Source organism: Salmo trutta, chromosome 22 (genome assembly GCF_901001165.1).
Source record: "Salmo trutta chromosome 22, fSalTru1.1, whole genome shotgun sequence".
Classification (NCBI taxonomy): Eukaryota; Metazoa; Chordata; class Actinopteri; order Salmoniformes; family Salmonidae; genus Salmo; species Salmo trutta.
This window is the reverse complement of record NC_042978.1, coordinates 13,941,569-13,963,424: the sequence shown is the minus strand read 5'-3', so window position 1 is coordinate 13,963,424 and position 21,856 is coordinate 13,941,569. Positions and strand designations below refer to the sequence as shown.

Below are 21,856 nucleotides of genomic sequence, written 5' to 3'. Positions count from 1 at the left end.
GTTGAATCAAATTATATTTTTACGTACTTTTGCGATTGTTAGTGCGGTTGGTCCCTTTGGCGGTAGAAATGTGACATATCCACAGAAGTATTACATCAACCTTTCAAAGCGCTGATAGTGCATTTCGATTTCCATCACCTGAAACATGTGTACGAGTTCGGCAAGTATGCATGTATTTTTATTTTGTGCACATGCTTAAGGTAAGAAATCTGAACACACTACCAGCGCTTTGAAAAGTTGATGTAATTTATACGTGTGGATATATTGGTCTCACATTCCGACCGCTAAAAGGTCCAACCGCTGGTAAAGTATGTTAATATAAATGTATTCAACATTCTGGCTTGTAGAGGTTGAGAGAACTTTCCTGATTCAAACACTAATTTCTTCCAGACGGAATTCAACTTCAGTTTTACAGGCCAATCGCCACCCACTTTAGCCCATCTCATCTGATTGCTGCACCCTTTATAGTCAATATACCAGAGGGGTGTGATAGGATACAATTGCTACTTTGTGGAAGCCCTGACCATTTTTTCAGTGGCATATGAATGGAAAAACATTTTACAAGGTGTGGAATGCAAGTTCTGTAAAAAATAATACATTCACATAATCAGAAAAGTAGACCATGGGTTAAGTCTTTAATATTCATCCTTGGTATAAGGCGCCACTACAAAGAAATTAAAATATCACAGCAACGTTACCTCTCCTTTCAACAATACAAATTCAATTGCAACATCCTCCAAAGATAACAACAAAAGTTAAAACGGTGCTGCGCAGATGCTCTTTGTAAATAAAATCAATGAAAAGCACAATCCGCTTCTTACAAAACCTTAATGCACAAAGATACAGGATGTGAATAAGACCTTCAAAATGTTGCATGATCCAGTTTCGGTTAAAATGTTCCCCTTTTTAGAACGTTCAGTCCATAGATATGACGTTTCCTAGACAAAACAATGCAGGCACAAGGAAGAAAGTCTAAAGACTATTATCCCTGGATTATTTCAGTAGATATCCATACTTTAGTTCTCGCTCAAGACATTTTCCCCCAGTAACACAAAAGACAGATTGTTAATAGGCAAGTTTACACGATAAATATATGGCTGCATATAATATCATGGTCATTTTATAAGTGCTTCATTCCCTCAGCATGCTAGACTGTGCAACATACTGTATGAGCTATCAGTCAACTCCTCTTAGACAAAACCGTTTCTACTACCCAGTGATTCCCCTAAGTGTTTTGTGGTGCAAACAACTTGTACAAAGCAGATTTGTTTTTCTTTCAGGTGTCCTGACAAATGTATAGGCATCTTTATAGACTATACGGAGTGCTTTTCAAAGAGCAATGTTTTCAATGTGTTTATCTTTACATTACAGCTTTAGCATTTTAAATTTGTCATTGCCTGCAATTTAGGCACAATGAACTGTACATTCTTTAAAACATACTTTAATTTACCCATGTCTTTGTATTTAAAACCTCCTGAATAACAGGTGTGCACCCCAGACCCATCAGCAAAACCCATCCTCATCTACAGAACTCATCTCAATTCATGCACCTAGATGAGGACCTCCTGCGGTCTTCGGTATATAATAAAACACTTGAACTAGCCTGTGCAGTATAGGATTAAAGCAGTCTTCAATAAGAAAAGCAGGGAAAAAAGCTAAAAGAGCTTTGTTACAATGTAGGTATCCATGTAAGAGTACTTACAGTACATAGAAGACTATGGTAAGTAACAGTGGTTCGTACAGGTACTGATGGGAGGGCTTCAGTAGCTGAGTGGGCAAATATTCTGGAAATGGAATGATGCAATCATTTAGCCTGGTTCCAGATCCGTTTGTGCTTTAGCAAACTCCTGACGATCGTTGACTCCTCTGACAATCGTTTTCATGCCATAAATACATGAAGAGGACTTGGCCTGAAGCACATCCATATCTGGGATCTGGCTATCAGTCATTAGCTCCTTAATCTCAGTCAGTGACGTTAAAGTCCATTTTCAGCACGATTGGAAGTACATCTACAGTATGTTACAGTACAGAATGCATGGGAGAGAATTACAGTAAATAATCTTTACCTTTCCCCTCCCGTTCTCTCCTCCCTCTAGGGGAGGCAGAAATGTTACGACTAAGTCAGTTATATTCATATAGATTTTGAGAATAAAAATAAACAAAGAATGTGACATTCTGCCAGTATAGACTACTAACCTGCTCTAGCCTGGGTGCCAGTCCGTTTCTGCATTACTCCCCTATCATTCTCATGCCAACATTAGAAGCAGAACCAGGCGGGCGCCCAGGCTAACACTGCTCAGGGAGAGATCAAGCATCCACCTCTTCTGCATCTTCCTTCTTGTCTTTCTTTCCCTCCCCCTCTCCTTCTCCCGTCTCGCTCCCATCCCGTCTGCGCTTGCGGTTCCGAGCGCTGGCCTTGGACGCCGGTAGGGAGTCCATCCCCAGAACCTTGTGGATCTGACGGAACGCCAGCAGCCGCAGAGCATGCTGGAACCAGAGAGACGAGAGGAGAAGTGGATCAGTGGACTTCAAACACATTCCCTTCTCACACATATCAATGGGTGAAAATCAAACGCGAATGGAGTGTAACCAGAGCAAGCATAATAACTAAGGGGTTAAGTGGATCTGTACCCATATAGTTTATCCATTTTCTTTACAGAAACTCGTATTCAACGTCTTCTGTATGTCGCCCCGTTTCCCAGTCTAAGGTGGTAGACTTCCAAAAGTTACTGTTGATTATGCCCAATCACATGGTGAGAGTGTGGTAGTGACAGTACCTGCGCGCTGGCAGTAATGTCTTCCCGGGCTTGCTTGGTCATGCTCCCCAGAGCATCGGTTTGGGCTTTCTCACAGGGGTCCAGCAGCCCAGGACCGTCTGAGAGAAGGAACACAAATCACTCAAACTGCTATAGATAGACTACTGCTACATTATTTATATTGTTCCACTCACTGCTTACATACCACCGCTCTGAACAACTTCTGCTTCAAGAATGTAAAGTAACACTGCTAGCTATGTATACCGCTGACAGAGCACGCTGTACAGTTCAAAATGCAAGTTCCCCCTGAATGACCAGTAGGACGCACTAGAGAACAGAGGGTCCAGGTGGGTCAAAACAACTGCAGTAAATGTAGAGTGATCCCACCCTGGCTAACTAATACTAACAAATAATACTGGCAAACTCCCTCACCTGGCAGTAGGATGCCCGTGGCGATACACTCCAGGACCCTACGCATAGCTTCCCCTGGGCTGAGGGGCCCTGTGGCACTGCTGATGGCCTTCTCTACCAGCAGCTCCATAGCCTGAACACAGGGAGTTCACACATACCACGTTAAGACACAATTAAGAACTAACGTCAATTAGCGTCGTTTAAAAAAATAAAAGCTGAACACAGAGACAGAACATCCTCACCCAGGCTGGCATCTTGCCCCAGGTTGGCACTCGCTGGCACAGATCACGTAACAGTCGAATGATGATCACACAGGACTGAAGACCGTTGGCACGAGCCTGTAGATACCACACACACACACACACCTGTTACAGTGCACTGTTATACACAGACACGCTATAACTACGGCCTGGAGTTTTACCTAGGCCCCGTTTATGGATTCTGGGACTCAGTACTTAGGCTTTAGTCTGAGTCCCAGATCTGTTTGTGCCGTCTCGGTCACGATCTGGGACTCAGGATACTTAGGAGTGAACATGTTTTCCATTGTACATATTCTCTTTACCTGGAACCACTTGGCATGTCTCAGAGCAGCTAGGTACTCCAGGCACTTCCTTCGGTTCAGAACATCAGGAGGGTCTTTCTCAGGCTCCCCTACAGTAGGAGAGGAGGAACACACTGGCTCATTGATTACTGCCCTCACTCGTATGACTGTGTCCATCAGAGCCACCTACAGTACTGTTTCACCCAGTTTCTCATGAGTTATGGGTAATAACAGAGAGATAATGAAAGTCAGGAGGAAATATTAAGTGATTGCTTTGGATGTGTTGAGTAACAAAATATGACAAACAGGGTAATTCAACTACTTCACCACTAATCCCTTCCATGGTAAGAAAATGTGCCAATAATGCATTCGATTTGGGAACTCAAGGAATTTTGATGTGGGACTTATTAATGCATCCATTGCCATATCATGCTATTTATCAAATAGACATATTGAAGTGAATAGACATATGGAAACTCCTTAGTCATTTAGAACTGTAATTTCACAAGATAAGCTACATTAGCACAATGGGGCTTTCCATGTTCCTAGAGACTGTTGTGGCAAGTGTTAGCTCCTCTGTTACAGGGGGGAATGCATGTACATACTGTATGTTTTGCCAAGGTCTGCTGATACAGGCGGACAAACTGAGCAAACAACAACTTAAGCAATGGGAAATATCAACTTTGAAACCTTTTCCAAGTAAGGGTATTTACAGTGATAGAAAAAAGGGGAGATCAGCTCACATAGGTGAGGGAGTGTTTTGCATCTCACAATGGTTCTACGAGTGTGCCGCAATGCGACAGGGGTTTAACTGTATAGCAGACTAATCAATTCAACAATCTAGTCCCAACTTCAATAGAGACCATTGTGTGGGGATAGAATGACACTCCAACACCTTGTTAATCAATACTTTGATGATGCCGTTTCAGTTAACAGGGATGAGAGAGGTTTCATGGCACCTCTTAAAACCCCATTAGCAACTATTGACTAACTATTGATAAGATAAATTGACATTAATAGTAACAAAATGACATTTAAATTGATATCAAAAGTGATACAATTATTCCTGCATGTCATGTTAATAGAAGCACACTCATCCCTGGGCATTATCTTTGTATAGTTCATCACTTCCATTGTTTTTCTTGGTTTCACCTGGGCATGTGTCCATAGACACACACGCACACACACAAATGGCATAGAAAGGTCGGAGAGCCCTGCTTTAGATTTCCATATCGGACAAAGTAAAGTGGAAAACAGAGGGACTACCGATACTGGAAATAATGGATAAATTAAAACAAGAGACAGAAATGAATGGGCGAGTCAATTCACTTCATACCTTCAAGGGCCGGGAGGGGAGAAACAAAAGTGTTATTCTACGATATCTACCACATTTGGGTGAAAGTCTATGGGCTTGATTAAAAGTCCCATTTCTTATTTTTTTGTTTGAGCTTTGGAAGACACAGTGCATTTATTGGACTGAAAGCTTGGCTTCTCTAACCTTTCTCAGCCGCTTTGTCTCCTGCCTTTTCCTCCTTCTCAGGGGCAGGGTCCTCCCTCATCAGCGGCGAAGTTAGAGAGATGGTGACCTGCATTTTTGGCTCCTTGCTCGAAAAAATCACGATGTTGGCTTCCTCAGGGTGAGCCTGTACCTCATACTGATCTTCAGAAAATGTCTGCCGGTTAAAAGGACACTTTGGATTACTCACTACAGAGGAGGGGGGGTATCCTTTTGGACTGGGGGGCGGGGGGTTCGTTTGATGGGGCACTGGGTTCATCTTAACTATGTATTTGGCCCTAGATATTCAAATAATTTCTCAATAGCTGTATTTAACTTTAAAAAATGCCCATTTATATCATCTTGTGGAAGTGGATAAATGCTTAAGAGACAGTAATTCTATTAACATGTTTTTTTTTTGGGGGGGGGCTTCATGTAACCTTAAGGGAGTACATGTTTAACTATAGCCCCAGTCTCTGTAGGGTACAGGTGTCATGACTCATAACCAGGCAGTGGTACTAAAGATCAGTCAAAAGCACTTCTGATGAAAAACACTATTATACCAGAACTTCAGAGGAAGGAAATGCGACACACACCACAGTCTAATATACAAATTTAATTTGGTATAAGACCTGGGTTCAAATAGTATTTGGTTTCTTTCAAATGCTTTGGACATTTAACTGAACCTGCTGGAGTGCCAGATGTGAAAATACAACAATCATTTTTGTTGACTATTCCATTGTTTACATTGTGCCAGACAAGCTCATAACGTAAATCAGGCTAAAGCATTTGAAAGAAAAATACTATTTGAACCCAAGTCTTTTAGGTATAGGTCCTTTCCTTGACTGTTTCTTGTTGAATAGTCTTGATGCCCATCTGTAGGCTAAATGTTGTGACCACTGGTAAGGCACAGACTGGTATTGTGTCCCATATCAGCACTAATCTTGGCGTCTCAGGCACCACAGATGCAAATACACGTTTCACTGTTCAGAGGATTGCAGGTTTAGGAACTGAGCTCTGCCATACAGACAGAGGGGAAACCGCTCTCCTTGAATCATTAATGATAGTGTTATCTTACAGTAAGTTCCTTTTCAAGTGTTGGTGCAGCCCTGATGACAACTTCATGACATCAAGTCAAGAGTTGTGGTTTGTCATTTGATTATGAAAATCAGATTTCCTCTTTTGACCAAATAGCATCAAAGATGATCGGGAAAAGTCCCTAACTATTCCTTATAACGGATGACGTTATTTTCTGGTGTATAATCCAACAACCGCATGTAGAAAACCACACCATCTCATACACAGTGGATCCCAAAAGATATGATTCCACTTAAGGGAAGCTGAGAATTGTCTTACCGTCAGTTCTTTGGGCAACTGCTCAGCGATGTCTTTCAGTAGAGAGAGGGTGGGCTTCTTGGCAGCCAGCAAGATGAGCTCCACGTTCCTGTCCCCGTGGAGCAGCAGGCCCTTGGCCAGAATGCCAACCCTCATCACCCCCTTCAGCATACGGGCCGCCTGAGTGTCAGGTCTACACACCAGGGATCAGAGGTCAAGCAGGGATGGGTAAACAAAAATACACATCAGGCTACACGCTAAGGTTGGGCGATGTCTGGAATGACACATTGTCCTGTCCAAACATCGTTGATATACGATTGTATCGTCTATTGCATCGCGTTGCTCAAAGAGGAGTCAATTGGCGGGAAGAACGCAATATAAGACACATTGCTAGGCCTAAACAGTGTTAGACCTAGTTCTTTTTTTATCTAGTCTAGGCTGCATGATTTTCAAATTGGTAGGGCTATGATTCATATTAGCCTACCTTTTAAAAACTAATACTATAGCCGTATCAATTGTCGGCTAATTGGTTATTTCATCTTGATCTGGGTAAGCGCATTTGCAACATTCTTTCTTCCACTAGGCTACCGTAATATCCAGACTATTGAGCGCACCTGAATATAAGCCGCACCCACTGAATTTTTGTAAAATTATTATTTTGAACATAAATAAGCCGCACATGTCTATAAGCCGCAGGTGCCTACCGGTACATTGAAACAAATTAACTTTACAGGCTTTAACGAAACACGGCTTGTTACAAAAATAAATAGGCTTTAACGAAACACGGCTAACAAAAAAGAAAAAATTAGCAGTAAACAGTAGCCTACCAAGAAAGTCATTGCTCCAGACCAAGCTCCCGTGCAGCAGCTCTATTTCCTTTTCCAACAGCCAGATCAATCGCCTTCAACTTGAAAGCTGCATTATATGCATTTCTCCGTGTCTTTGCCATGATGAGGGTGACAAAATGACTACCGTAATCAGAATGATGGGAAGTTTGAGAGCGCTCGATTTAATCTAAACAGTAAACAAAAAAGTTGTTTGACCTTAACCCGTTCGGCAATTTCATTGGTCTAATGAAAGCTTCATGCCGCCAAAAAAACTGAGCACGTCACAGAATGTGTTTTTTTAAAAAATTGAAAGCGGGAAAAATCCATATATTAGCCGCGTCATTGTTTAAGCCGCGAGGTTCAAAGCCTGGGAAAAAAGTAGCGGCTTATAGTCCGGAAATTACAGTACTTTCCAACAGTTTGACTGTAAAAAAAACGAAGTGATGGCATTTCACTATAGTTTAGCCTGCCTTACGCTAAATCAGAAGAAAAAAAACGATGGCTTACTTGGTGGGAATGAAAAGCACGTCTTTGCCTGTTTGGCAGTTCTTTGGTTTTAGGCCGAATGATGAAAGGTGAACTAGCAGACCTGACCGAAGTCACTTGCAGAATATGCAAAAATATTATCAGGGCAAAGTATGGAGACTACAAACCTCTGTCAATATTTACAAGTCCATCCTCCTACTGAGTTTGCTACTCTTGGACAGAGAAGGCGAATATGCTGGTGTTCCTTCCCAGAAACCTTTAGGTAGGCCGTAGACATGGTTAAAACAACTAGACCTAATGGTTCCTCATTGCACTTCATTTTAAATGCCTATATTCAAAGCTGAAAGACCTATAGGATAAGCTAAAATATTCTGTCAAACCTTGAAAGACTTGTTTTTTTGCACTAATTTAGGTTATTTTTTGTCTACTTTATTTTGTAACTTGTAGGCTTATATTTAGGATTTGTACAGTTCAGTAGGCAAAAGGCATATGGCAATAGGCCTATTCGTTTTTAGCATAAGCCAATGTTCATTCAAGTGTTATAAAGAATGGTATAGGCTAAACCATTTATTTGATCAGATTGTGCATTTATATAAATCAGCAACAATCTGTAAGCCATTTGAAACACACTTTTGTTCCACCTTATTGAAAGTGCTGCTGCGGGAGCTTATGCCCAATTGCCCGTTACACAATTCAAGGACAGTAATAAAGACTTCAACAATATTATACATATTCGTTAATACGTTTAAACTTCTCAAAAGTACCTTTCACTGCTACTTTTACTGACAGTAGCCTGTGTGTAGGCCTATATTATTGGCTTTTTGGTTTGCAAGGAGGGATTTTCAGACAGCAAAGTTTATTTTGCCCACACTTTAGTCAAGTAAAGCAGAAAAGTACCAGGTTTGTTTAAACTTCCTTGGTTCAACTTGCAATGTTTTGTTCTCCCTCTCATTATTACTATATTATGTTTTTATTTCGGATATTCGCAAACAACTTTGAGATGGAATTTGAGATGGAACTATAGATTCATTTGATGGTTGATATTGAAAGAGTAGGCTAGTATGCTTATGCCAACAACTCACATTTTAATTGAATGGGAAAATGGGGAGAAAGAGATAAATAAAGACTTTAAAACAATAAGCCAGATAACGGAGTGCCCACTGCAAAAGGCCCATGTTCATCCGACGGGGGGGGGGGGGGGTCAGACCTTACCTGACATTTTTGCGCAGCTTTGGTGCTCTCCAATTGTTCTATAATCTACATTGTTCTCTTGCATTTTGTGAATAGTCTAACTACCACATATGTATTGAAATGTATTAGGCTATGGAAAATAGGAAATAGGCCATTTGGCATGTTGTCCTGCAGTGTGCTCTCACAGACTCCAGAGGAGCAGACAAACTCAAATAAAAATGTTTGTGACATCACGATGGCTGTCAAACATCGTCGATAGACAATGCAATCGTTAAAGCTCCCCCCCAACCCTACGCCGATGGCCCACACCAGGAGTGAGCAGCATTACAGAACATTCCCATCGAAAGGTGTGCACTAGTACAGACCCATACAGCTCTTACCCTTTCTCGCCAGCATCAGCCTCTGTATCAGTCTTTGGAGCAGCAGCGGGGGGCTCTTTCTCCAGCAGGGAGTCAGACACCAGTTTGAGGGCTCGCTCAGAGTGGGACACAATCCTCTGTACCGCCTGCAGCTCCTCCTCCACAGGGTAGACGGTGGAGTGTTTGGCCATGATGTGGCGGTCGTCTGGGGAGTCCGGCCGACGCACAGGCTGCTAAGGGGAGAAGAGCTGAATAGAACCAGGTTCCCTCTACAGCGAAACACTTCTGGAAACAAACTGAAAAGCTAAATACATAAATCCTGGTTGCACCAGTTTTTCCTCAAGCGATCAAGTTCACGTAGACCGAACATTGATTGAATCATTGATTCTCACCAGTAGGGGTGGCACTGGCATGCCAGGCCGGCTCATGAGTGGAGGGGGGGGCATCCTGCGTCTCTGCTCCCCCCAGTATAGCTGCTCCTCCTCCATCCTCCTCCAGTACATGTCCTCCTCATAGCGCCTGGCAAATACAGCACAGGATTATTAAATATTCAGACTGGGTAGATTTTTCTGCTGAGTTACCCGTCTGACAGGAGAAAATGCTGATCAGGAGTTATAAGACATCTTTGAGACTGTTGAAAGGTATTTGGTTAGATTATGCAGGGGGATTCAAGAGTTCTCATCACTTAAGATGTTGCAGGCATTCTATATTAAGATATTAGGAGGAATTGTCATGAAAAGGGGAACAGGCGTAATAAGAGGAACATTTCTCTATTAATGACGAAGGTAGGGGAATCCTCTTGTGGTTGAACCATACTGTGAGAGCATGGGTTTCAGAACTATACGGTAGTGGACCAGCAGCAGGGTTCCCCTGGTCTGCCTTCATCTGAAATCATTTCTATGAAAAAAACCCATTGGAAGAAGTTGCCCCTAAGCACTGCTCAGACCTTAATAAGAGATTTTGGCAATTAAGCCCTTTTTCTACTTACCAAGTCAGATGAACTCATCGATACGTTTTTTTATTTTCTCTCTGCGTGCAGTTTAAAAGGCAGTTAAAGGTAGTTTTGCAGCCATAGCTAACGAGGATTAGCGCAATGACTAAGTCTATAAGTATAGCTACGATGTGCAATGACGAAGTCTACAGGTACAGCTGTACATGCTATTTAGCAATTTCAATAACACTAGTTAGCAACTCCCTTCAAACTGCACGCAGAGAGATAAAAATGGTATCCATCTGACTTTGGGTAAGTAGAAAAGGGCTTAATTGCCAAAATCTCACACTATCCGTTTAACCCCAAATGGATGACACTAGGATTTTGGGGTGAGTAAGCTTGATCCTAGATCTATGCCTAAGCAAGGGCTCTGACCTCATCTCTGTGTGCCAGCTGCTGTCTGGCTCTGACATCATCCCTGTGTGCCAGCTGCCGTCTGGCTCTCACCTCATCTCTGTGTGCCAGCTGCTGTCTGGCTCTGACCTCATCTCCAAGTGCCAGCGCTGCTCATCATCCCTCTGTCTCTTCAGCACAGCCTTCTGTTTTTGTTTCCTAAGTTTGCCTTCCTGTAGTTTCCTGGCCCGGTTACTGGGCTTGATCTCCACCGGCAGCTCTGGGTTCACCTTCTTCTACAGGAGGGGAATGAAGGGATAGTAACAATTTCAAGAGCTGTCATTCATACAGTAGCAGTCAAAAGTTTGGACACACCTACTCATTCTGGGGTTTTTCTTTATTTTTACTATTTTCTACATTGTAGAATAATAGTGAAGACAAACTATGAAATAACACATATGGAATCATGTAGTGTTAAATCTAAAAAGTGTTAAACAAATCAAAATATTTTTATATTTGAGATTCTTCAAAGTAGCCACCCTTTGCCTTTGACAGCTTTGCACACACGTGGAATTCTCTCAACCAGCTTCATGAGATGCATTTCCATTAACAGGTGAGCCTTCTTAAAAGTTCATTTGTGGAATTTCTTTCCTTCTTAATGCGTTTGAGTCAATCAGTTGTGTTGTGACAAGGTAGGGGGGTATACAGAAGATTGCCCTATTTGGTAAAAGACCAAGTCCATATTATGGCAAGAACAGCTCAATTAAGCAAAGACAAATGACAGTCCATCCTTACTTTAAGACATGTAGGTCAGTCAATACGCAAAATGTCAAGAAGTTTGAACGTTTCTTCAAGTGCAGTCGCAAAAACCATCAAGCGATATGATGAAACTGGCTCTCATGAGGACCGCCACAGGAAAGGAAGACCCAGAGTTAACTCTGCTGCAGAGGATAAGTTCATTAGTGTTACCAGCCTCAGAAATTGCAGCCCAAATAAATGCTTCACAGAGCTCAAGTAACAGACATATCAACATCAATTGCTCAGAGGAGACTACGTAAAATCAGGCCTTCATGGTCAAATTGCTGCAAAGAAACCACTACTAAAGGACACCAATAAGAAGAAGAGACTTGCTTGGGCCAAGAAACACGAGCAATGGACATTAGACCGGTGGAAATGTGTCCTTTGGTCCAAATGGAAGATTTTTGGTTCCATCCGCCGTGTCTTTGTGAGACATGGTGTGGGTGAACGGATGATCTCCGCATGTGTGTTTCCTACCGTAAAGCATGGAGGTGGTGGTGTTATGGTGTGGGGGTACTTTGCTGGTGACACTGTCTGATTTATTTAGAATTCAAGGCACACTTAACCAGCATGGCTACTACAGCATTCTTTAGCGATACCATCTGGTTTGCGCTTAGTGGGACTATCATTTGTTTTTCAACAGGCCTCCAGACTGTGTTAGGGCTATTTGACCAAGAAGGAGAGTGATGGAGTGCTGCATCAGATGACCTTGCCTCCACAATCCCCCAACCTCAACCAAATTGAGATGGTTTGGGATGAGTCGGACCGCAGAGTAAAGGAAAAGCAGCCAACAAGTGCTCAGCATATGTGGGAACTCCTTCAAGACTGTTGGAAAAGCATTCCAGGTGAAGCTGGTTGAGAGAATGCCAAGAGTGTGCAAAGCTGTCATCAAGCCAAAGGGTGGCTATTTGAAGAATCTCAAATATAAAACATATTTTGATTTGTTTGACCCTTTTTTGGTTACTATATGATTCCATATATGTTATTTCATAGTTTTGATGTCTTCACTATTATTCTACAATGTAAACAATAGTAAAAAATAAAGAAAAACCCTTGAATGAGTAGGCGTCTAAACTTTTGACTGGTACTTTATATTCACACAGTCACACACACACACACCTAGTGAGTAGCAGGCTCTCAAACTGAGAAGTATGCATATAGCCGTCATGCAAATAAATTATAATTTGATGTAAATGACATTATTCAACTGATGGCCAAATGACAAGGGAGCTACAGGACATTGCAAGCAATTTCTACATCCTGCCTAAACAAAGTCTGCCATCTAGTGGCGATAGTTTTGCTGTGACTTGACATATGCTTGTACAACAGGTCAAAGTGTTCAATGCAGTCAATTAATTTTGCCAGTACAGTAAGTGCATTGTAGTACGTAGCGGTTAGCTCTAGAAGCACCTTGGACAAATGTTTCGCTATACGATGCACTTTCTTACCTTGTACTGCATCCGGTGCCTGCGTCCCTTTAGGTGCATGTCTTTAGCGTTGGGGTCATTGAAACTGCATTCACAGAGTTTACAGTGGAAGCGAATCACCTTCCCATCATCATTACGCACCTTCCCATCATCAAAATGGAAACTTGCATTAGAACAGAGCATAACCTTTGCATTTTTTACAAATGATTAGTGAATCAAGAAAAACAACTCCTACCTCCTCCACATAGTCATGTCCCACAGGCTGGACGTCCCCCTGCCCCCCCACTCCTTCCCCGTCCTCATCGTCACTCGTGGTCTCGCTCTTAGAAGCGGTTGCTAACTGCTTGTCCTCATCCACCTTGGCTGATGGAGGGGTGGCCGGCTTGTTGGCTGTCAAGAGGAAGGCCAAATATTAGTAAGGTGCAACTTAGAAGTGTAGTTTGAGTCCAAAATTACTGCTTCAATTATCCATCATTGGATTAATCTGTCAGCACAGATATCATAATCCCAACTACTAAACACAGATTTTTTGGGGGGAAGATTTACCAAGAAGGGTTATTTTGGGTGTGATTGGCTTCTTCACAGGTGCTGGGGCCTTGACGGCATTTACGACCACCGGTTTGGGTGGCGCTACAGAGGCAGCTGACGTGACGACAACAGGGGTCGTCTTCCCAGCGGTCGACGTTGAGATAATCGGAGCATTGTTCACTAAAATGGGTTCAGTTGACGGTATAGGTTTGCCTAGTTTGGTGTGGAGCTTCACCACCTATACAGGGTTAAGGAGAGAAATAACACAAACCACTGAGCTGGGATATCACATAAATACTTGATTAAAAGTGGTACACTAACAATACACCAAGATTTACAACTATCACAGAGCTGATTTAGACAAATTAACTAGCTAAACAGTGCTTCAATTAGCTAGCTAAACTGTGCTTCAATTAGCTAGCTGGCTGCCTGATGTTTCTCTTCCTGTCAGTGCAGCTGTGCTACCTTCTGGTGCTTGGCCCCTCGGATATGGGCAGCGTACGCATCGACGCCAGTGCAGGCAACGTCACATAGTTCACAGCGCAGCTGGGTCTGAATCCCCCGGGGCCCGTTGCTCCCCACCACGCTGCCAGATTTCAGAGCAGCCTCCTTCTTCTTGTGCTTCTGGCCCTCGAGGTGTTCCCGGTACGTCTGCAGAGAAAACCATTCAACAACAGTTCATTCAACATACCTAGAAAAACAAACCTGCAAAAAACATTGAATGTCAACCCTGTGTTTCTACAGTATGTCTCATCTTAGGCACATTACATGTTTAACTGTTCTGCCTGCGGCTATGGAACCCCGGCCTGTTCACCGGACGTGCTACCTTGTCCCGGACCTGCTGTTTTCGACTCACTCCCTCTACCGCACCTGCTGTCTCTAACTCTGAACTGACATGTACTCCTGAGGTGCTGACCTGTTGCACCCTCTACAACCACTGTGATTAATATTATTTGACCCTGCTGGTCATCTATGAACGTTTGAACATCTTGGCCATGTTCTGTTATAATCTCCACCCGGCACAGCCAGAAGAGGACTGGCCACCCCTCAGATCCTGGTTCAATTTTAGGTTTCTTCCTAGGTTCCTGCCTTTCTAGGGAGTTTTTCCTAGCCACCGTGCTTCTACACCTGCATTGCTTACTGTTTGGGGTTTTAAGCTGGGTTTCGGTATAGCACTTTGTGACATCGGCTGATGTAAAAAGGGCTTTATAAATACATTTGATTGATGTTAAAATACTGTACATTCAGTTGACTCTGTAGTCGTTATGTCCGTTGCCAACACATGACCTGTCCCTCTCATAACGCATCACCCACACAGTTCACCACTACCTGCGGGCCAGCACAGCTGATCTTGCAGATGTCACAGTAGTGCAGCTGGGGCTGCTTGGGTGGCCCTTTGGGCTTCTGCAGCCTGTTCTGGTGGAACATGGGCTTCTTGTAGGCGTTGACTGTGGGAGCGGTCACCATGTTGCTGCCCGCGTTGCTCCAGGAGGAGCTGGTGAGCTGCTTGTGAGGCAGCTGCATGGACGGCTGGGGCTGCTGGGGTGGCGGCTGGGGAGCGGGCAGCTGTGCAGGCTGGTAGTAGGAGGGGGTGGAAGTGTAGCCACTCGAGTCATAAGTAGAGTAGCTGATGCCTAAGGTGAAAGATGGAGAGTTGAGACGGGGCAGAAGGGGGGGGGGGTCACACAGTAAAAACACATATGCTGTGACAAATATGCAAGCTGTGCTTGCTTGAATTTCACAAGGGTTGATCCTGGCGCTAAATGTGGAGCTCTGGGAGTGTGGGAAGATGCTCTCTCGCTCTTACCCGAGTAGGAGGTGGCAGCTGTGGAGTTGAAGGAGGAGCAAGGGGTGTAAGACGAGATGGGAGTTGGAGGCTGCTGAACACTGGTGGACACTGGGTAGATGTTATAGCTGGTGGACACTGAGCTAGCGGGGGCCAGAGGCTTTAAGGCTGTGACCTGCCTCTGTGGTGGAGGGGGCTGGCTGTACACCGTGCTGACTGGACTGTAGCCACTCTTCACACCTACAGGGAAGAAAACGAGATCCTCACCACAGTGTTGTTTAACAGGCTTGGCTCCAGTTACACGACATTCAACATACAGGCTTTTGCGGTATACCAGCAGCCAAGTTCTTTTGCACAATAGTATGTTCTCATGAATAGTGTATAAAACAATGTATTGTCACATTCAGAGAGAACCTTTCAAATTAATTGGTGGCTCTTGCATTGCAGTGATTGTCTGTGTGTAACTATGCATGGGATTAAGGTTGGCAATGACTCACCTGTCTGGTAGTAAGCTTCTGTTGGTGTCCGCTGAGCTGGAGCTATACTCGTCTGGTAGTACTGCTTAGTCTCATAACTAGTGACTGCAGGTGGGCGTCCGTAACTGTAGTTATCCTGAAAGGTGGTTTTACAGAGTAAAACATGCATAGCAAAAAAAGTGTATGCAAAACAGATTGTGACTTGAACAATCTAAAACTCTCCCCTGGTACATGCATTTATATACAATAGCTAAAACACGATGACAACACGCAACGGGATGCTAAAGAACCTAAATGGGACTGACCGTTTCGGTGTATACCGGTAGCTGGTACGCCTGTGGGGTGGTGGTAGGTTGGGGCGTAGGGTCCGGCTGCCGATAGCCATAGTCTGGGGGGGCAGGGTGGGTCTGGTAGGCCGCAAGGTAGGGGGCAGAGGCCACGGGCCTGGCTGCTTGTGCAGGGGCAGGGGCATAGGAGGCGGTCACCGCATGGGCCACGGCAGGGGCCGGCTGAACACTGTAGCTGGCTGTAGTGGGGTGGGCAAAGGCCGGTGGAGGCTGAACGCTGTGGTGACAGATACAAGATGGAGAAGTTGGAGTGAAGAATGAGGCATATTGGAAACGGAAAATGCTCTCAATACCAAGTGACTCACTGACATTTATGAAGCCCATCTCTCAAATGGTAAGTGTGTAGTCTGAGTACTGTACAACTAGACTATTTCCTGTATTCATCATATTTTTCCCGTCAAACACTGTTGCCTACCGAACATGAACATTTCATAATGTAGATTTAAAAGCTTGTAGGAGAGTTAGAAGCTAGCATCTTCAATCAAAAGATAACTTTTACAAACAGCATCAACCGTGGCTGCCTAGAGAAAGGCCATCTATTAAACATGATCATGCTTGATGCATTTACCTACAGCACACGCTGCCGTTTATAAACAATGCCACCTGTTTGTAGACATTGTTGAGCCCCCTATTTACTGAAACACCAGTTTAAGTTAAACAATTACTCAAGGATGAGTCCTGAAAGAACTCATCACCTACAATACAGAAAATACTGCGCAGACTACGACATTACATGAAATCAATTTCCTGCAGAATATGCAGTGCCAAAAGGATGACCTTGCAAACATAAAGCAACAGCCTTATCATTAGCGTGGACTGTGATGCTAACAGACAGCCTTCCCAACACAGGTGTTCTAAAATGATCTGTGTCAGCATTTTGTCTGGAATAACCCAGCTTTGTTTCATGTGGGAAAAGGACATAAATGTAATGGATTATGGGGAGAATAAGCACCCAAATTAAAGCTGCGAAAATGTTTAGGCTGTTCCTCACACTAGTGTACTGGTACGCAACTACACACAAGGCAGACAATGCTAAGGAACTTGACCAAAGAGAGCAATGTTTCTATAAAAGTAGAGTGCAATGACGTCGACAGTCAGGTGGCATATGTAATGATCCCGATTTATGCACAAAAATAATTCTTCATTATTACTGTAATCAACATCATCGGCCACTGCTGCACCACCAGTTCAGAGGCATCAACTGAGACTGAAAGCTTTCACTCAAATCAATAACACGCCTACAGCAGATGCAGAATGAGCTGGCAACTAGTAGCTCTAGGCTGCCATGTAAACATCAGGGAATAGTGTTAAAAATGTATGGTGGTGACGGTTAAAAACAAAGTATTCTGACTGTAAAATAGGTTGGCAACATATTTCTAGGGTGCAGTTTTTTTTAGTTTGAAGCAGCAAAGGATCCACCCTCTGGAATGCAAGTGTTATTGATCTGGTTGGCCGATAATACATTTGACATCTTAGTCATTTCGCAGACGTTCTTATCCAGAGCGACTTACAGTTGTGAGTGCATTCATTTCATAAAATGTTTTTCTAATTACTGGTCCTTGTGGGAATCGAACCCACAACCATGACGTTGCAAGCGGCATGCTCTACCAACTGAGCCACATGGAACATCATAGCCAAAACTAATATTATTCATTGTCACGGCTGCCAGGTTCACTTGACATGACTCTCTCTGGATATTATAATGACAGTACACAGACACTGACATTAGGCAACAATTATTTATTTAGCAAGTAAAGTTAGCAAGAAGCTAGCTAACAAACGTGTCATTTTTCAAGGGGCAGCTCCTCCCCAAAAAAGCGTAACCGGAGGCTAGTTAAGCAGGACGAAGTTTGGAATGTTTACATTTTAGTCATTTAGCAGACCCTCTTATCCAGAGTGACTTACAGTTAGTGCATTCATCTTAAGATACTGTAGCTAGGTGGGACAACCACATATCAGTTATAGTAAGTACATTATTCAGAAAAGTCATGGCTACGAGGGAAATTAGTCAAGTGCGAGTTCAAGAGAGGCTGCAGTGTCCTGGATAAGTTGGTGGCACAAGCAGGGAGCCCAGCCAACAGCGAGTTACAGTAGTCCAGACGGTAGAGGACAAGTGCCTGGATTAGGACCTGCGCCGCTTCCTGTGTGAGGTAGGGTCGTACTCTACTGATGTTGTAGAGCAAGTTGCCGCTTTCATGTATGCAGAGAACGACAGGGTGTCGTCCAGGGTCACGCCAAGGTTCTTTGCACTCTGGGAGGGGGACACCATGGAGTAGTCAACCATGATGGTGAGGTCTTGGAGCAGGCAGGCCTTCCAGGGAGGAAAAACAGCTCCCTCTTGTCGAGGTTGAGCTTAGTGGGCCGACATCCAAGCGGAGATATCTGCCAGGCACGCAGACATGTGTCTCGCCACCTGGGTGTTAGAAGAGGGGAAGGACAAAAGTAAATTCAGTGTCATCCGCATAGCAATGATAGGAGAGACCATGTGATGATATGACAGAGCTGAGTAACTTGGTGTAGAGAGGGAAGAGGAGGGCCTAGAACCGATCCCTGGGGGACACCAGTACTGAGTGTACATGGTGCAGACACAGATCCTCTCCACGTCACCTGGTAGGAGCGGCCTGCCAGGTAGGACGCAATCCAAGAGTGTGCAGCCCGAGACGCCCAGCCCTGAGAGGGTGGAGAGGAGGATCTGATGGTTCACGGTGTCAAAGGCAGTGGATAGATCTAGGACAGGTGTACTGAAGTACTATTTGAGAAGGTCCGGTCACAAATTTCATAGGTGGCAAAGGTCCGGATGGATAATATAATTTATCGGCATAGTAACAAACCCCCACCTTACAACCCATGCGACGAAAACTGTTCACACCCCTCGTTGGCAGAGAGAAGATTGTAGTTTTAAAGCAAATTTCCCGCAATTCTACACATTGAGGCAGAGATTTGAAGGGCCGTTTTAAAGCTAATTTCATGCAATTCAACACATTCTTCCATGTCTTGTGTGTTTATATGCTAACAGGGGTCGAAGCCCAACCGAGTAAAAAGAAAATTATTATTGATTGTATTTTTGTTAGTTTTTTCTCTTGGGACCCGCGGTCCGTATTGACCCCGTTCTGGGTCCGGATCCGGTCCGCCAGTTGTGTATGGGGGATCTAGGAGGATGAGAACAGAGGAGAGAGAGTCAGCTTTGGCAGTGCGGAAAAGCCTCCTTGACACAGAGAAGTCTTGGTTGAGTGACCCGTCTTGAAGCCTCACTGGTTAAGGCCAAGAAGATCATTCTGAGCGATATAGCGACAGAGTTGGTCAGAGACAGGTGGAAAAGAGTTCTCTAGGGAGTGAAAGGAAAGGAGGGAGTAAAAGGATGATATGCCCTCTGGAAGTTTAGTTTTCCTTCATTTTCACTCTGCTGCCTGCAGCCCTGTTCTGTGAACTCGCAATGAGTCACTCAGCTACAGAGCAAGAGGGGAGGGCCAAGCCGGCCGGGAGGAAAGGGGACAGTGCGAGTCATAGGATGTAGAAAGGGAGGCTAGTAGGGTCGAAGAGGCAGAATCAGGAGACAGGAGGGAGAAGTATTTAGCAGAGAGAAAGCGAAGATTGCGATGGCGTATGACCATCTCGGTAGGGGCTGAGTGGCTATGGTTGGAAGAGAGGGAGACAGAAAAGGAAACAAAGTGATCAGAGACCTGGATGGGGTTTATAGTGAGATTAGTAGGTGAGCAGCCTCCTAGAAAAGATGAGGTCAAGCGTATTGCCTGCCCTGTGAGTGGGAGGGGACTGGGAAAGGGTGAGGTCAAAAGTGGCAAGGAGGGGAAAGAGAAAGTTGGAAAGAAATGCATCGAAGGCAGATGTCGGGAGGTTGAAGTCGCCCAGTACGAAGAGTGGTTAGCCATCTAGAAATTAGCTTATCAAGGTGTCAAGCTCATTAAGGAACTCTAAGGGCACCTGTTGGGCAATAGCTGACAATGTTAAGCTTGAGTGGACAAGTGACAGTATGGAATTCAAATGAGATGGACAGGTGAGTGAAGCAGGAGAAAATAGGAAATCGCCACTTAGGAAAAATGAGCAGTCCTGTGCCACCACCGCGGCAACTAGATGCTCTCGGAGTACGAGAGAAAATGTAGTCAGATGTAGAGCAGCTGGAGTAGCAGTGTTCTCTGGGGTAACTCATGTCTCTGTCAGGGCCAAAAAGTCTAGGGACCGAAGGGCAGCATTGGCTGAGCAGGGTACACTAAATTAGAAGGGTTGCAGCCAACGGGTGGGGAGCGTCTGTAAAGCCTACAGGTAGAGGAGCAAACTGGGATAGAACAGAGTTACTAAAATGACATCTGAAAATAACTAGGTAAGATACTCAAGTGAGAGAGATGTGGAGCCTTCCACTCTTTCCTTCCTCAAATAACTCGGAGGAGCCATTTTTGTTTCAGACCACAACAGTCACAAATTGCCCTGCCCCTTAATCATGGTTGATGTTTGAACAATCATCTGCAAGTTATGAGCAGTCAGCAGTTCACACACCAAGTGGCTACTGGAAAGAAGGGCAGCACTTAAAGTAGATGGCCCTAGCTAGCAAAAAGACCATACTAGACAACAAATTAAGACAAACAATTATACTTATCACTCCTGGAGATATCATGAGTCCTCTAGTTATGTAAATATGTTAGAACAAAACAACCCTCTACATTTAGAACACGGAATCGTGTCGGCTCTATTCATAGCATTTCTATCTGCAACTGAACCGCCTAAAATGTTTGCATATTCGCCCAAAATGTGACTGCTAGTTTGAAGCTTACCAGTGGCATATTCATTATGGCGATTTTGTTGCTAAACGTTTCTTAAACGGAACGAAACGGGGAGGGAACTATCTATCTGAATTTGACCAATAATAGAAACTTTAGTTTTCGTTGCAAAACGCAACTGTTTGGACTAATGATTACACCTCTGGACCTCAATTTAACTAATTCGTGTGCCCCTACCGCTAGGGAAAAAAAGCTAACTAGCTAGCCATTTTACTACACAAATATCAAGCTAGCTACAGTAGCTAGTTAATTATCTTTGCAAAACGATTCAGAGTTTGAGGTTTCATCACATTCCAAGTGCGAAGCTCTCCCTATCCGGGCAAGAATGGAACCTGCTTTGATGCCTAACAGTAACGTTAGCTAACTAATCTGGCTAGCATATCCATTGCACTCCCAAGGCCTCGAGCTAGCAATATCGCACCAGCAATGAGGCGTTTGGAGGAATACTCGTCGCAACAAGACGGGCGACGACTCGAGACGAGTGCATGCTACCCATAGCCAGAAGCTATGTAATTACCTGTACTGCGGACCGGCACCGTGAGTGAACCCATAATAATTGCTTGCAGCCATCTTGGCATCTGCTGTAACCGGACCACCAGACTGGATCCGCTCTCTGTCACGTGTCCGTCAGGTACCATTCGCGCGCACGCTTGGATATTTAGCCACATACACGTCACAGGGGCTATAAAACTGAAGCATCCGTCCAACGTTACCTCACCACCAAATGTGGTAGTGAGAGCAAGTCTAGCGGGGTGGAACTAGGTGAAACTGGACATTTTATCAGTGATGAAACATCGGATCAAAAAATATATGTTCCAAAAAACTAGAATATGTTACGAACACAGCAAACACAGTTTAATAGACTTCACGCGTTTGCCAAAGTCGCGTTGTTTAGAATGAACGCAAGGTTGAATGAGTTTGTGCACACGCGCACTAAAGAGTAGGCGTTCCCTACCGGAAATATGAAAATATATGCTAG

General features: G+C 44.1%; 1 protein-coding gene across 3 annotated transcripts; it reads right to left on the bottom strand.

Annotated features, from left to right (window-relative positions):
- Positions 1-615: 615 nt before the first annotated feature.
- LOC115158147 (zinc finger RNA-binding protein) lies at positions 616-21,679 on the bottom strand. 3 transcript variants are annotated; one of them, XR_003868632.1, is made up of 20 exons: positions 21,395-21,677; positions 16,046-16,304; positions 15,762-15,876; positions 15,286-15,504; positions 14,808-15,112; positions 13,944-14,129; positions 13,497-13,716; positions 13,186-13,340; positions 12,972-13,091; positions 10,840-11,021; positions 9,794-9,920; positions 9,423-9,634; positions 6,560-6,731; positions 5,207-5,381; positions 3,730-3,818; positions 3,410-3,505; positions 3,189-3,300; positions 2,778-2,875; positions 2,197-2,487; positions 616-2,009 (listed from the first exon to the last, which is right to left on the bottom strand). XR_003868632.1 is itself a non-coding variant. In XM_029706742.1 (19 exons), the coding sequence occupies exons 1-19, from the start codon at positions 21,445-21,447 to the stop codon at positions 2,308-2,310; spliced, it is 3,072 nt and encodes a 1,023-aa protein (XP_029562602.1). In that variant the 5' UTR covers positions 21,448-21,679; the 3' UTR covers positions 616-2,307. The 3 variants fall into 3 exon arrangements, 2 of the variants coding, with proteins under 2 accessions (XP_029562602.1, XP_029562601.1); XM_029706742.1 differs by having other exon boundaries at positions 616-2,487; positions 9,423-9,631; positions 21,395-21,679; XM_029706741.1 differs by having other exon boundaries at positions 616-2,487.
- Positions 21,680-21,856: the final 177 nt, after the last annotated feature.